We start from the raw sequence: 14,915 nt of genomic DNA on the forward strand, positions 1-14,915 counted from the left end.
TATGTATTTATCTGTGTATTTTACATGTTGTGCAAACTTCCATTTAAGGACTACATTTTATTTTATTTTTCATGCAATGTAAAACATGTGCTGCTGTACCTGAGTGATTCATTTTAGACACACAAAAGATGCCTGTTGGATATTCCGTGGGCGCTGCCCGTGTTATTTCCCGGTGAGACGCGGTTCGCCCTCTCAAGTGTCTGCTGATGTTACGCCCACATGTATAAAACTCAGCCTCACGTCGACAGAGGGAGACACTACAGCCATGGCTCAAAGCGGCTCTCTGCACATATCCGTCGGCATCCTGAGCATCGCCGGTGGTAAGCTTGTGGTTTGCTTTCGGAAGTGTTACCAGCTTTGTGTTTCTTTTGTTTTTCGTGTAGACAGTCATGGTGAAATGTGCGCTCATATTGATATTTAATGTCACATTAACATCTGATAAAAATAATGAAGAACATTTTAATAAATTGATTACTGTTATTTAAACTGCTGTAAATGACCTCGAACAGCCGTCTGTCGTGAACGATATCAAGACATTTTAATCCAGAAAGAACATTTATGTAACAGTGATTTTTTATGGCCTTTTAAAAAAATCTAATTTAGATTATAAAAACCTCTTTTTCAAGAGCTCTATAAATATATTTTAGGTTGAAAAAAGGAGTGGAGCTAATATAGTACAGAAGACAGAGTAGGTACAATAATTCAGAGTCATAAGGATACTTGCAAAGAGGTTATGTCTTTATTTTCTATATAACCTCTTTGTAAATCTTATTGAATACAGCCTGTTTACCAAACTAAGTGACAATATTAGAAAAAATAACAACTACACACACTTAGAAAATCTGAAAATCACTTTTGGCCGGATGATAACAGTACATTTTAGAAATAAAGATAAAGGCAGTGATTTTATCCTACAGGTTCACTCCTGCTTTTGGTGAATGGTTATGGCAGCACTCCTGAAAAAGACTTGGTCCCCCACACTGCACTGGGGATTCTGCTTCTCATCACCGCAGCGCTTCTGGCTTACTCAGGTTTGTTTAGGTTTGAGTTTTATTATTGCATGCTGTCATGTAGCTGTAAGTGTTTCTCCTGACCCTGCCTTGTTTTTTCCTAGGAATCCGTCACAGTCTGTCCCACGGCCGCCTGTTTTCCACCCTGTGTCTCACTGTTTCTGCTCTGTGGTGTGGCTCTGGTCTGGTGTATATCCTGGGAGGGCAGAGGGTCATACAGCCCACACAGCTTAGATTCGCATTTGTCCCAGGCCTTGCGGCGTTTATCTTGGCCTTGCTCATCATAGGCATTGCTGCTGTTGTAGCAAAGAAAGCAGTTCTCTTTCTCATAGCTGTTGGTATCTCCTTAGCTTCCGCGCATCAGATCGCAGGTCTGTCAGCGGTAGGTTTTGGCCTGTATGCCACAGCTGCTAACTACTTCCTTGTCTGTCTGGTGTGTCTTTACTTTGGTTCTGGACGTCTGCTGTCTGTGATCACTCACGGTAAAGTGGAACTTCCTGGAACAGGTGTGAAGAAGAAAGCTGAGCTGAAAGCAGAGCAGAACCAGGGGTGTTATGATGCCGTGTCAGTGAGTTTGGCGATGAATTTATTATCTGCGTCTGTATTAGCCTGTCCCCTGCTAGGTGTGGTCCCTAAGCTCTTTGTCGGTCATGTCCCCTGGCTGTGGACAGCTGGCGTGTTCCAGCTCGGCATGTGTGTCCTCTTTTACAGAGGTATGGACATGCTTGCTGCCACTTTTTATGGCTTCACTTCCCTGTTTGCGTTTGCAGAGGGTTACAGTGCCCTGCTGTCATTTTATTCCATTCAGCCTTACTCACCTGTTCCCTTTCCTGTTGTCTTCTCAGTTCTTTTCTTCATACTGGCTCTGTTCAGTACTCAGAAGGACCTGCTGGAGGGCTTCTACCAGCTATTCTTTGTCGCCTATTCTATTGCGCTTGCAGCCCAGCCTCAAGGCTTCTTCCAAGCAGGCACTCAAGGTGTCCAGGCAGCTATATTTGTGGCTTCTGCTTGCATGCTTTTGATTACTACCTTTAACATGGCCTCTAGTACCAAGATTCCCACAGGGCAGGGCTGTTTCAAGGCTTTAGTTGGCAGGATGCAGAGCGTTACTCTCAGGGCACATGACAAAGAATTGCACACACCTTACCTGGGGTACTCTAAATATGCAGATGCAGAGGTGTTAGGTCATGCGTCTAATGTGCTGGCTACATTCGCAATCACAGCCACAGTAGGTAGCCAAAATCCTCTCTTTGTGCTGATTCTACCCTGGGTGGTCATGGCTGGCGGAGCACTGGAGCTGCTGTGCGGCGCAGTAGCCTTTGCTCGTGGTAAAACCTTTGAGAGCACAGTCTTTGTTCTCTATGGGGTGATGTGGACGGTGTGGGGGCTGACACGATATGGCGGCCTGTATGGGGAGACCAGAGGTCTTAACATTGCTGTTGGGATCATTACCTTCCTTGTGTTCAACATTTTAGTGACAGCTGCAACGCTGTTTATAAACGTCGCATGGTTTGTCTACGCATTTACCTTCCATCTTATAATCATCAGCTTCCTGCTGGATGCCATGGGCTCGCTGCCTTATGGCTATGACATAGGAGTCACAATCATCTTTGGCCTTGTCAGTTTTTATTTTTTCTTGGCACACATTTTCAACAGCACCTTCAAGTCTCCTCAGATCCCCTTAGGAAACCCTATTATCAAGCTGACTGGAGCAGGGGGAGGGGCAGCTGTCTGTCCACATTTACCAGCCCGTAAAGCCACATCTGTCCTAGAGATTGCAGGTAAGATATAGGATACATTGATGCTGAGTTCTCAAATAAGCAGATGTTAGTATGCTGGATGTGGGTTTCATTTTACTATCACCCCCTCTTCTTTCTTCATGCAGAAATCATGAAAAATGGCGGCATATGTGGAATGCCTACTGACACCGTCTATGTGCTGGTGGCCGCTTGCAACAGACCTGATGCTGTAATCAAAGCTTACAAGTGAGTTTCCTATTTCATGTATTTTACTTGTCCCTAAGTGTATTTATAGCTGTCTAATTCCTGTTAAATCTCGTTATTTTGTTTGGCTTCAGGGTGAAGAAGCAGGCAGAGGACCGTCCCATGTCCATGTGGATCTCCTCCGTCAAGCAGCTGGAGCCGGTGCGACACCTGCTGAGCCCTCTGCTTCTGGACTTCATGGAGGCTGCGTGGCCATCTTCCATTAGTATGGTTATACCAAGAGGTGAGTGTAAGACTGTGTGTGGGTGTGTCTGTGTGCTGGTGGGATTTTTCTTATTATCATCATTTTTTGTGTCTTGCTTTCTCACACAGGCCCGTGGATGGAAATCTTTGGTTTGGGAGATGCTGCCAAACACATTGGGACTCCACAAAGCATTGCTATCAGAAACCCCGACTGTTCTGTAGCCACACATCTCATTGGTTTGGTAAGGGCCATTAATATTGATCATTGCATGTTCAAAAATGAAACAAAATCAGTGAATACAAACTTCTAATACTTATTCCTACAGGTGGGGCCCATTGCAGTAACATCAGCCAACCCCACAGGTGAAGCCGATACAACTCACCACAACCAAGTGTATGCCAAACTGGGAAACAAGGTAATCATGATAATTTAGTTAATGAAGAGTAAATGAACTGCTGATCTCTCATTTTTTCTGTTTGATTTTGTTTTTACTGAACTGGATGTGGTTTTGTTTCTTAGGTGGATGGAGTGTTATGTGATGGACCGTCCCCAGAGAACATTGCATCTACTGTGGTCGACTGCACCAAGATTGAAACTGGACAAATCGGTTTCTTTAGAGTCGGTCTCATTCCAAAATCAAAGGTAGTATAAAAATCACACAGTCGCTCTTTCTGTTGTAGTAATTTGGTTGTTGTTTACTTTTGAAACCTGTTATTTTTGTCTGCTTTCAAGGTTCTTCAAATCTTTGAGGAGGTTCAGAGGCGGCACAGACAAGGGCAGACGAATCCTGCCTTCCAGGATGATATGGAGCAACCGCTTACAGAAAGAGACATTTCAGAAGTGGGAAGCACCCAAGATTCGGGAAGAGAGTCTGAAAACTCAACACCCTCCCCGCCTTCACCTGAAGAAAATCCAGTCCAGAATGGATCGTAGTTTCTCTGCATTGCTTAAAATATGCTGCCATTTCTAATAAACCTGATGTGTAAAGTTGTTATTAAATGAGGGAAATCACATTGTGGCACTAACTGGGTGATTTGTAATGTACTTAATAAAGTGTTATTTATGATGTTTCCCTTTTGTCTGAAAATTACAAAATTACAATAATGCACCTTTTAACTTTTCATGTTGAAATATAAAACTGCATTTGATTAATTCTAAATGCATATGTCCCTATTCATAAAATACTATTTGAAAAAAGTTGTTTTCTTTTATTCTTTGAAAAGTCATAATGTTCATAATGACATGTAGGTTTTTGCTCATAATGAAAGTAGCTGATTGTGTCATGAGATTTCATCATTATTCTATTTTTAATGTGTATTATTAAAAATAACAATAAGCATAACAATAAGTAATGAAATTAGTAACAAATATCTAATCTTACTATGATGATGTATATGCCATGTATGCATGTCTGTATGTCCTTAACAGGGCTAATCTGAATACTGTGGATTTTCATATAAATTGCATGCATTTCACAATTCCCCTGCAAATGCGATGTTACTTTTGTTTGCATTTATTGCATCTGCGACGTACATAACTTATAACTACATAACGTATAACAGTCACCAAATTACAAAATAAAATAAAATACAACAAATAAAATGGCATAAATGCATAAAACTGAACAGAAGCAAGCCTGCACAGGTGGGTCTACTGTTTAAGCTTATCTTTAAAGGTATCAAGAGAGTCCTCAGATCTTAATTTGGTACAACTTGTTGTTAACCTGTAGCTAACTTGCACTTAATATGTCTAAAATCTACCAAACAAGCTTTGACTCAAGTCACAACTTACTTGATTTGTATTTTAAATACAAATTGTGACTTTGTGATTGTGCCTAAAGTTATTCTGCAGCTTCTTTGTTTTAGCATCTAAATGTATACAGATAAATATATATAGTCAGCAAACATCTGGCAAGTTAGAGTAGGTGGACGGATTTCAGACATTCAAAAAACAGAGGATCCAAACATTTGTGAAATTGTTTTCTGTCTGTAAAAGTTGATTTTATCCAGTCAATTAAATGAGGTGAAAACATATCAACGTGTTAACTGTTCCAAGTATACCACTGTTTTTACCCCTTAATTAAAAGCTGGACACAATATTAGAAAGTCATCTTTTAAAAAGGTATTAAGGGTGCATAGTCACCAGGTTATCAGTCAGGAGACAGCAGACTGTGTTCTGCATGAGAAATTTTTGTCTTTTCGCAAACTCGATCAAGTCAAGGCATCAAAATCTACCTGGTTACATTTAGGCACTAAAAACTACAAAGATTTTGTAGTTTTGGTTCAAATATTTACCTTCCCAATACTAATGTTTCACATTAACTTCATGATTTATATATTTAATGCCAAGCAGTCTTTCATAAGCATAACAAGCTGACAGTAGCTGAGAAACATCACTGACACAAAAGAATGCCTTGCATGAAAGAAACAAAACAGTACTCTTTGTCAACCTGGGAATGGAAAAAATGTCAAGATGTATCTAGTCTTACGAGAAGAAGCATGAAGAACCGAAACCATTTTTTGTTGTTGTTTAAAGGCAAACACAGCTCATTCCTGTTTCTAAGCAAATTCTAGATAAAATCTCTTTTAAAAAATACTTTCAGAATAGTGCAATTCAATTCAAGTGATACTCGTGTATTAATAGCAACTCTTTATACATACTTTATCACCCTATAAACAGCCTATTATCTGATACTGGAACTAGGAAATATACAGGTCACTTTTTCTGAGCATCAACAGGCACTCTGGATTTATTTGATGATGGACAGCTTTTTAAACACAGTGAGTGGATGGCCCTAAAGTCTCAAAAAACAAAGAAACTCTGTGCTATGATACAGCAGTAATATTGTGACACTAAAAGACACTCATCATATAAAACGGCATTAAGAGTGCATAGATTATCAGTCAGGAGACAGCAGGTTGTGCCCTGCTGGTGAAATTTGTGGAAGTAGGAAGTATTGTGTTTTTGGTTAAATATGTCAGAAACATCCCCACAGCATGGTGCTGCCACCATCACTGTCGGGATGGTATTGGCCAGGTGATGAGTGGTGCCTGGTTTCATCCAGACATGACGCTTGCCTTTTGGGCCAAAGAGTTCAGTCTTTGTTTCTCATGGTGCCCTTTGGCAAAGTCTACGTGGGCTGTCAGGTGCTTTTTACTGAGGAGTGGCTTCATCTGGCCACTTTACCATACAGGCCTGAGCGTTCCAGAAATGGTTGTCCTTCTGGAAGGTTCTCCTTTGTCCACAGAGCAGTGCAGGAGCTGTCAGAGTGACCACTGGGTTCTTGGTTACCTCCCTGACTTAGACCCTTCTACCCTGATTGCTCAGATTGGTATTTCTGTACCTTTCTCTAGATCTGTGCCTCAATACAATCCTGTCTCGGAGATCTACAGACAATTCTTTTGACGTCATGGCTTGGTTTGTGCTTTGACATACACTGTCAGCTATGAGAACTTACATAGACAGGTGTGTGCCTTTTCAAATCATGTTGTATCCACTGAATTTAGCACAAATGGACTCCTGTCCCCCGTAGAAACATCTGATAGATGATCAGTGGAAACAGGGTGAACCTGAGCTCAGTTTTGAAGCTCAGGTGCTTCAAAACATGGCTGTTTCCTGAATGTTTCTAAGCAATTTAGATGGAATCAGAATTGTTTTTAATACTTCCTTAATTGCGAATAATTAACTAGCACACTAACTCAAGTGATACTCAGTGATCTAATATTTATGTGAACTTTGTGACTGAATAATCAACGAGTTACCAAAAAAGAACCAGGAAACGTACAGGTGTCAGTGGGCTTTTCCCTCACTACACTTTCCTCCTTGTTTGAGCAGCAACACTCCCCCTGGACTCATTTTATGATGGGAAATTTTGTAGCTCAGAGTGAGCACAAGCTCCCACCCAAATTCTCAGAAAACTGAGACCAACAGGTGGATGGGGAGCGTAGCTTTTCACCCATTTTCAGATCTTACCAGTGATGTTTGATCGGTTCAAGTCTGGCCTCTGGCTCGGACACTCAAAGTCTTTTACTTTGTTAAAAAAAAAAAAAAAAAGATCAAGTGATGGCATCATTTAGTCACTGAAAACTGCTTTGTTAGGTTTAGGAAGTATTGTGTTTTGAGGTTAAATATGTCGCTTTGCAACATAAATGCTTTGCATTAATCTAATGATTTAAATTTAATGCAGTGACTTTTTAGTGTTTCTGTATCTGGTGACTAACATCACTGACACAAAAGAAACCAAAAGAAACATATTGCATGTACGAGAGGAAATAGTAGCCTTTGAGGAGTCCTCTGAGAATGGGAAAAATGTTAAGCTGATTGTCAGGGCTGATGTGGAAAGACAGGACTCGTATGCAGGGCTCCTTTGAAGAAGACTGTGGATTTATTTACACTGAAGCAAAGGTAACAACAACAACAACAACAACAGTTCAATATATACAGAAGTGGACAAAATTGTTGGTACCCTTCGGTCAATGAAAGAAAAACTCACAGTGGTCACAGAACTAACTTTAACTAACTAACTTTAATCTGACAAAAATAAATAAAAATTCTATAAATCTTAACCAATGAAATTCAGACATTGCTTTCCAACCATGCTTCAAATGAATTATTTAAAAAATAAATGCATGAAACAGGCCTGGACAAAAATGATGGTACCCTAGAAAAGAATGAAAATAATGTGACCAAAGGGACATGTTAATCCAAGGTGTGTCCACTAATCAGCATCACAGGTGTCTACAATCTTGTAATCAGTCAGTGGGCCTATATATAGGACTCCAGGTAGTCACTGTGTTGTTTGGTGACATGTGGTGTACCACACTCAACATGCACCAGAGGAAGCAAAGCAAAGGAAAGAGCTGTCTCAGGAGATTAGAAAGAAAATCATAGACAAGCATGTTAAAAGTAAAGGCTATAAGACCATCTCCAAGCAGCTAGATGTTCCTGTGACTACAGTTGCACATGTCATTCAGAAATTTAAGATCCATGGGACTGTAGCCAACCTCCCTGGATGTGGCTGCAGGAGGAAAATTGATGACAGATCAAAGAGACGGATAATCCGAATGGTAACAAAAGAGGCCAGAAAGACTTCTAAAGAAATCCAAGCTGAACTTCATGCTCAAGGAACATCAGTGTCAGATCGCACCATCCGTCGTTGTTTGAGCCAAAGTGGCCTACATGGGAGACGACCAAGGACACCATTGTTGAAAACAAATCATAAAAAAACCAGACTGGAATATGCCAAACTACATGTTGACAAGCCACAAAGCTTCTGGGAAAATGTCCTGTGGACAGATGAGACAAAAATTGAACTTTTTACCAAAGCACATCAGCTCTATGTTCACCGACGGAAAAATGAAGCATATCAAGAAAAGAACACTGTCTTAATTGTGAAAATGGGGGAAGCTCGGTTATGTTCTAGGGCTGCTTTGCTGCATTTGGAACAGGGTGTCTTGAATCTGTGCAGGGTACAATGAAATCCCAAGACTATCAAGGGATTCTAGAGAGAAATGTGCTGGCCAGTGTCAGAAAGCTTGGTCTAAGTCGCAGGTCATGGGTCTTACAACAGGACAATGACACAAAACACACAGCAAAAAACACCCAAGGATGGCTAAAAGGGAAACATTGGACTATTTTAAAGTGGCCTTCTATGAGCCCTGACCTCAATCCTATTGAGCATTTTTGGAAGGAGCTGAAACATGCAGTCTAGAAAAGGCACCCTTCAAACCGGAAACAACTGGGGCAGTTTGCTCATGGGGAGTGGGCCAAAATACCTGCTGAGAGGAGCAGAAGTCTCATTGACAGTTACAGGAATCGTTTGATTGCAGTGATTGCCTCAAAAGGTTGTGCAACAAAATATTAAGTTGTGGGTACCATCATTTTTGTCCAGGCCTGTTTCATGCATTTATTTTTTAAATAATTCAGTTGAAGCATGATTGAAAAGCAATGTCTGACTTTCACTGGTTAAGATTTATATAATTTTTATTTATTATTACTTTTGTCAGATTAAAGTTATTTCTGTGACCATTGTGAGTTTTTCATTCATTGACCAAAGGGTACCAACAATTTTGTCCACGTCTGTATATAGTGGTGGGTGCACAGGTGTGGTCTCCTCCTTCTCCTCCAAGCAGTGCTCGTGGCCGTGAAGTGAAAAACACACGCAGTGACTCCTTTCCAAACATTAATCCCTTGTGGCACACAGCTCCCGTGACTCCTCTCCGTTCATTTTTCTACACACAATACCCTAGAATGACAAAATGAAAAGAAAAAAAAATGTGACATGTACTGTCAACTATGAGACCTAACATAGACAGGTGTGTGCCTTTTTGAATCATAATGTATCCAATGATTTTACCACAGGCGGACTCGAATCGCCTGCACCTGAGCTCAGTTCTGAGTGTCATTTTTTTTATTTTTAATGCATTTGAAAGAATGTCAAGCAATCTTTTGTAGAGTTTTGATGTAAAAAAAAAAAAAAATAATAATAATAATATTATGACTAATCAGTTTTTGAATAAGGCTGTAATGTGATAAAATGTAGAATAAGGTGAGTGCTGTAAATGATTTCTGGATGCACTGCAATAACTTTTGATGCCCTGGGAATGAGGAAAATGTTAAGCTAAGGTTTGGCGGGAAATTCAGCAATTTGGTTATTATGATTAGCAACGCCTTTGTTATGTCATGTAGTTAAAAACATAAATTGTGTAACTAAGAAAGTGTTCGAAGAAGAAACATGAAAAAACAAAAGCTTTTTGTTCTATTTTGTTTTGTTTAGAGGCAATCTGATGTTTTAATACTTCCTGACTTGTGCAATAACTCAAGTGATACTCTTCCAAGAATAAGCAACCGTGCATACTTTGTCACACTCAGTATGGCAAGCTGAGAGCAGTATCTGTTGTAAAGCATTATTTCCATATCCTCATGAGTAACACCACTGACGTAAAATGGTGTTACGGCCTTCATCCAAAATGCATTACTTTATTCTTTCTACACACAATAACCCACAATGACAAAATGAAAAAAAAAAGTTTGCTTGAAATTCTTCCAAGTTTATTATTTATTATTATAAAATAAAAACATTTATATAAAAACATGTAGTGAAAACATTTACTCAATATTTTGAGGGGAACCTTTGGCAGCAATTGCATTTTTTTTTTTTTTTTGAGTATGATGCTACAAGTCTGGCACACATAGTTTTGGACAGTTTTTTTCTATTCTTCTTTGAAGAACCTCTCGAGCTTCAACAGGTGGATGGTGAACGTCCATTTTCCCCCATTTTCAGATCTCTCCAGAGATTTTCAATCAGGTTCAAGACTGGGTTCTGGCTGGGACACTCAAAGATATTCACAGAGTGGTCCTGAAGCCACTCCTTTGTTATCTTGGCTGATTGTTTAGGGGCATCGTCCTTTAGGAAGATAAACCTTCTCACCAGTCTGAGGTCCAGCGCTTTCTGGTGCAGGTTATCAACAAGGATGTCTCTGTATGTTGCAGCATTTGTCTTTCCCTCAACCCTGACAGGTCTACCAGGTCCTTCTGCTAAACAACATCTCCACAGCATGATGGTGCCACGACCATGCTTCACTGTAGGGATGGTATTGGCCAGGTGAAGAGTGGTGCCTGGTTTCAGCCATGACACTTGCCGTTCGGGCCAAAGAGTTCATATTCCTTGGACTTTCTTAGGCTTTATTCTTTGACGTGTACTGTCAACTATGAGACCTAACATATGTGTGCCTTTTCAAATCATGTCGTATCCAATGAATTTACCACAGGTGGACTCCAATCCCCTGTAGAAACATCTGATAGATGTTCAGTAGAAACAGGCTGCACCTGAGCTCGGTTCTGAGTGTCATGAGTGTCATTTTTTTCTTTGCTTGACATTCTTTCAAATGCATTAAATCTTTTGTAGAATTTTGATGTAAAAAAAGAATAATATTATGACTAATCAGTTTTTGAATAAGGCTGTAACATGATAAAATGTAGAATAAGGGAAGTGCTGCAAATGATTTCTGGATGCACTGCAATAACCTTTGATGCCCTGGGAATGAGGAAAATGTTAAGCTAAGGTTTGGTGGGAAATTCAGCAATTTGGTTATTATGATTAGCAACGCCTTTGTTATGTCATGTAGATAAAAACATAAATTATGTAACTAAGAAAGTGCTTGAAGAAGAAACATAAAGAAAAAACATGACGAAATGAAACCAGCTGTTGTAGTTGTTTAGAGGAAAACACAGCTCTTTCCCGAATGTTTCTAAGCAATTTAGATAAAATCAGAATTGTTTTAAATACTTCCTTACTTGCAAATAATTACCTAGCACAATAACTCAAGTGATACTCGGTGATCTAGTCTTTATAGGAACTTTGTGACTGTATAATCAACCAGTTACCTAATTTGGGGTAAGGAACCAGGAAACGTACAGGTCTCAGCGGGTTTTTTCCCTCGCTGTACTTTCCTCCTTCTCTGAGCAGCAACAGTCCCTCTGGACTCATTTTATGATGGGAAATTTGTAGTGCAGAGTGAGAGCAAGCTCCCACCCAAAGTCTCAGAAATCTCTAGGTGTGGACACAGCAGTAATAGTGTCAAACTATTTATATGTGCATGTGCAAACATTCGTAATATTTTGCTCAATATGTATCTTTGTTTCACTGCCTTACCAGCCTTTCTTTTTTTTTAAGCTGTATTCTAATGGGGAGGGGGGGGGGGGGGGTGTTTCTGAAACAAAGACCATCCAAAACAGCATTTAAAAATATATATTTTGTTGTAATTTCCTGTAATGTTATCTAATGAAACTGTGGAAAGGAGAAACAGTGCATCCAGAAAGTGTACTGTAACATGTTCCACAGTTTGTCTCGTAACAGCCTTATTCTAAATTGGATTAAAGTCATTTTTCACCTCAAACTACAAACAATCCTGTGAATGCAATATAATAATGTATAGGTTATGGGAAACAATTTGATGCAAAAAAAACTCATTTCAGTTCACGATTATGTAGTATTGTTTGTAGAATGAATTTGATGTCACATTTTTAACAAAAAGTGCAACAAAGTGAAGCGCTGTGAATAGCTTTCGGATGCACTGCAGGCCATGGCGATGTGACAGCTGTGAAAGCTTTTTAATGTAACTGCTCCTTACTACTAAGAAATTGACTCATTTATTACAACAGTTTCTTTTGTTCATTGTGTGTCTGCATTCATTTTCTGTGTTTGAGATAATGATGGAGGAGATGACACTCCTTATGAACACTCCTTACAGCAAGCTTGACAAGTGTTTCCTCGTAGATACAGAGATGAGACGAGGTAAATTCTTTGACGTGAATAAAAACAAGACTTTACATTTCTTTCTAAGGACGGGACACTTGAGAATATTTTCTTATCATGTTTTGTGGTTAGCTTTGGCTTGCTGTCAAACTCGTATCGGGATAATATTTCTTCTTGGTGTGGTGCAAAGTTTTCGATTAAACAGTTTTGGATAAAACTGGTTATGCTGATAATTGTTGTATATGTCACGCTCTCTTATGTAACCACACTATACTGACCATTGCATGATTGTCATTGCACTGTAAAAAGCCAGTAATGTTTCCCTTTTCATGAGTCATCTTATTGTTTCTGTGTTTTTGTGAAACACGTGAGGTAATTTAAGTGGTGCTTTTCGTTCAGCGACCCACCCAACATGTTATCCTACTCAAGTCAGTGAAGAAAAGAAGAAAGCTAAGGGGAATTCAATCTATAGTGCAATGTTTGGGGAAACTACATGGGGCGCACAGCTTTTTTCTCAACTTGTATCCGCCCATATGGAAAAGATATATATATATAAATCGTATAAAGTTTGTATCTGTCTTGTGTGAAACTTGTATGAAAAGCATACAAGAGTGAAAACAGATATAAGATCCCTTGAAAAATTATATAAATTAAACTTGTATGTTTTGGATACTTACTAAAACAATATATGAAAGTAATGAGAAAGTGGCCATTTTCATGAGTAAATCATATAAGTTTTTACTATTTCTTTTCCATATGGGCAGTTAAAGAAATTTTATTGAAGGATGTTAATAAATGGCCAATGGTCACTTTGTTAGTTACACCATGCTAGATCCATAATGACAGGATAGCAAAACACAGTCGCTGCAGATTTGTTGGTTGCACCTCCATGATGTGAATCTGTAATGTGACAAAATGTGCAACAAGTGAAGCGCCGCGAATACTGTTTGGATGCACTGCAGGCCATGGCTATGTGACAGCTGTGAAAGCTTTTTACTAGGGGTGGGACTCGATTAAAAAAATTAATCAAATTAATTAGAGGCTTTGTAATTAATTAATCTCGATTAATTGCATTTAATCGCACAAAAAATCTACCCCAAAGTGCAAATGTTTTTTTTTTAATTTTAAAGGGATTTAGTGGGCGGCAGAATATATAATAGACATGAATATTGTAAACTCAAGCTCTTTTAATTTATGGGGGGAGCATTTAAACTGCATTTCAATGCAAAACAGAGAAAAAAATAATATCCCTGGTCAAAATTGGGCAGACTTAAAAATAAAAATATCATACCCCTAAAACAGTGTGATCATCAAACATTTTAGTGCAAACAATAACAAACCAATTGGTCTCACAATACCTTGATTCTTTTTTACTCTCTTTCAGCCAGTTACTTAGACAAACTAGCCTGTAAACATTTTCAGAGCTCAAGTGAGAACAGTCTCTCACATGGGACAGAAGTGGCAGGACTAATCAAATACTTGCAGGCCAGGACAGACAGCTGTGGGTGGGTCTCTGCTCGACTGGACCACCACTGCAGCGGGCAGTGTGTCTCGCTGATGGTGCTGCCTGCTCTGTAGAAACTCGGGGTCCTTTTACACAGGGCTTCCTCATCTGAATCTGTAGCACATTTTCTAACCCTCTATCTTCTACCACTGATAGTGGTCTACAATCCAGACCAATGCATTTTGCGAGAGAATTTGTAAGTTTGTCCGATGTTGGTTTCTGCCCTGGCTGCAACATGTTTTGCATTTAGATGGTACGGTAAGGTTGAAGTGCTTCGGTGGTATGCAAACTTCTTTTTGCACAGTTTGCACAAAACCAAGCTTTTATCAAGGCTTCTGTCATGTAGTCTTTTGAAATGAAATTTGCCTCCGATCAGTCCTAGCAACACGCTGTCTTCTGATTTTTCCATTTTTTTGCTGTGCATCAGTGTAATGGGTACACCAGGAAATCGGAAATCGTACATTGACAAAAGTTCTCCTCTGCTTGAAATGCAAAGTGCGATTAAAAGCGTTAATTTTTTTTAACGTGTTATTATTATTATTTTCAAATTAATTAATTGCAGTTAACCCCAACTTTTTACAGTAACTGTTCCTGGTAATGCATTACTTATTTAGTATATCAGTTTCTTTTGTTCATTCTGGCTCTCTATTTATTTTTTAAACAAAAAGATGCAGTTTTACTTTTAGCCTGGTTACAATCAAATAAGCTGATTAATTAAAATAAATAAACCAGTTAAAGAAAAACAGGAAGATTTAAAACTAGACCATAAAACAAAAACCTGGATCTACTGAACAAAAAAAAATAGGCCAACACATAATAATTGTGTTTGTTTATAAATAATCTGTATTCATATGCATCATGTTAGTAACAACAATGTTGATATTTGTAACAAAAAAATATTACATTTATTAATCATGTAAACTCCCTGCGCTTGCCAAAGATTTCCACATGAAGTCCA

At 39.1% G+C, this 14,915-nt stretch overlaps 1 protein-coding gene across 1 annotated transcript; it reads left to right on the plus strand.

The window, feature by feature from the left end:
* The first annotated feature begins 229 nt into the window (after positions 1–229).
* si:ch211-153b23.4 (uncharacterized protein LOC335392 homolog) lies at positions 230–4,292 on the plus strand. Its single transcript, XM_063484521.1, has 9 exons — positions 230–320; positions 918–1,031; positions 1,115–2,791; positions 2,896–2,995; positions 3,088–3,236; positions 3,326–3,438; positions 3,523–3,612; positions 3,717–3,839; positions 3,930–4,292. The coding sequence occupies exons 1-9, from the start codon at positions 266–268 to the stop codon at positions 4,128–4,130; spliced, it is 2,622 nt and encodes an 873-aa protein (XP_063340591.1). The 5' UTR covers positions 230–265; the 3' UTR covers positions 4,131–4,292.
* Positions 4,293–14,915: the final 10,623 nt, after the last annotated feature.

This window comes from Pelmatolapia mariae, linkage group LG2 (assembly GCF_036321145.2).
Source record: "Pelmatolapia mariae isolate MD_Pm_ZW linkage group LG2, Pm_UMD_F_2, whole genome shotgun sequence".
Taxonomy (NCBI): domain Eukaryota; kingdom Metazoa; phylum Chordata; class Actinopteri; order Cichliformes; family Cichlidae; genus Pelmatolapia; species Pelmatolapia mariae.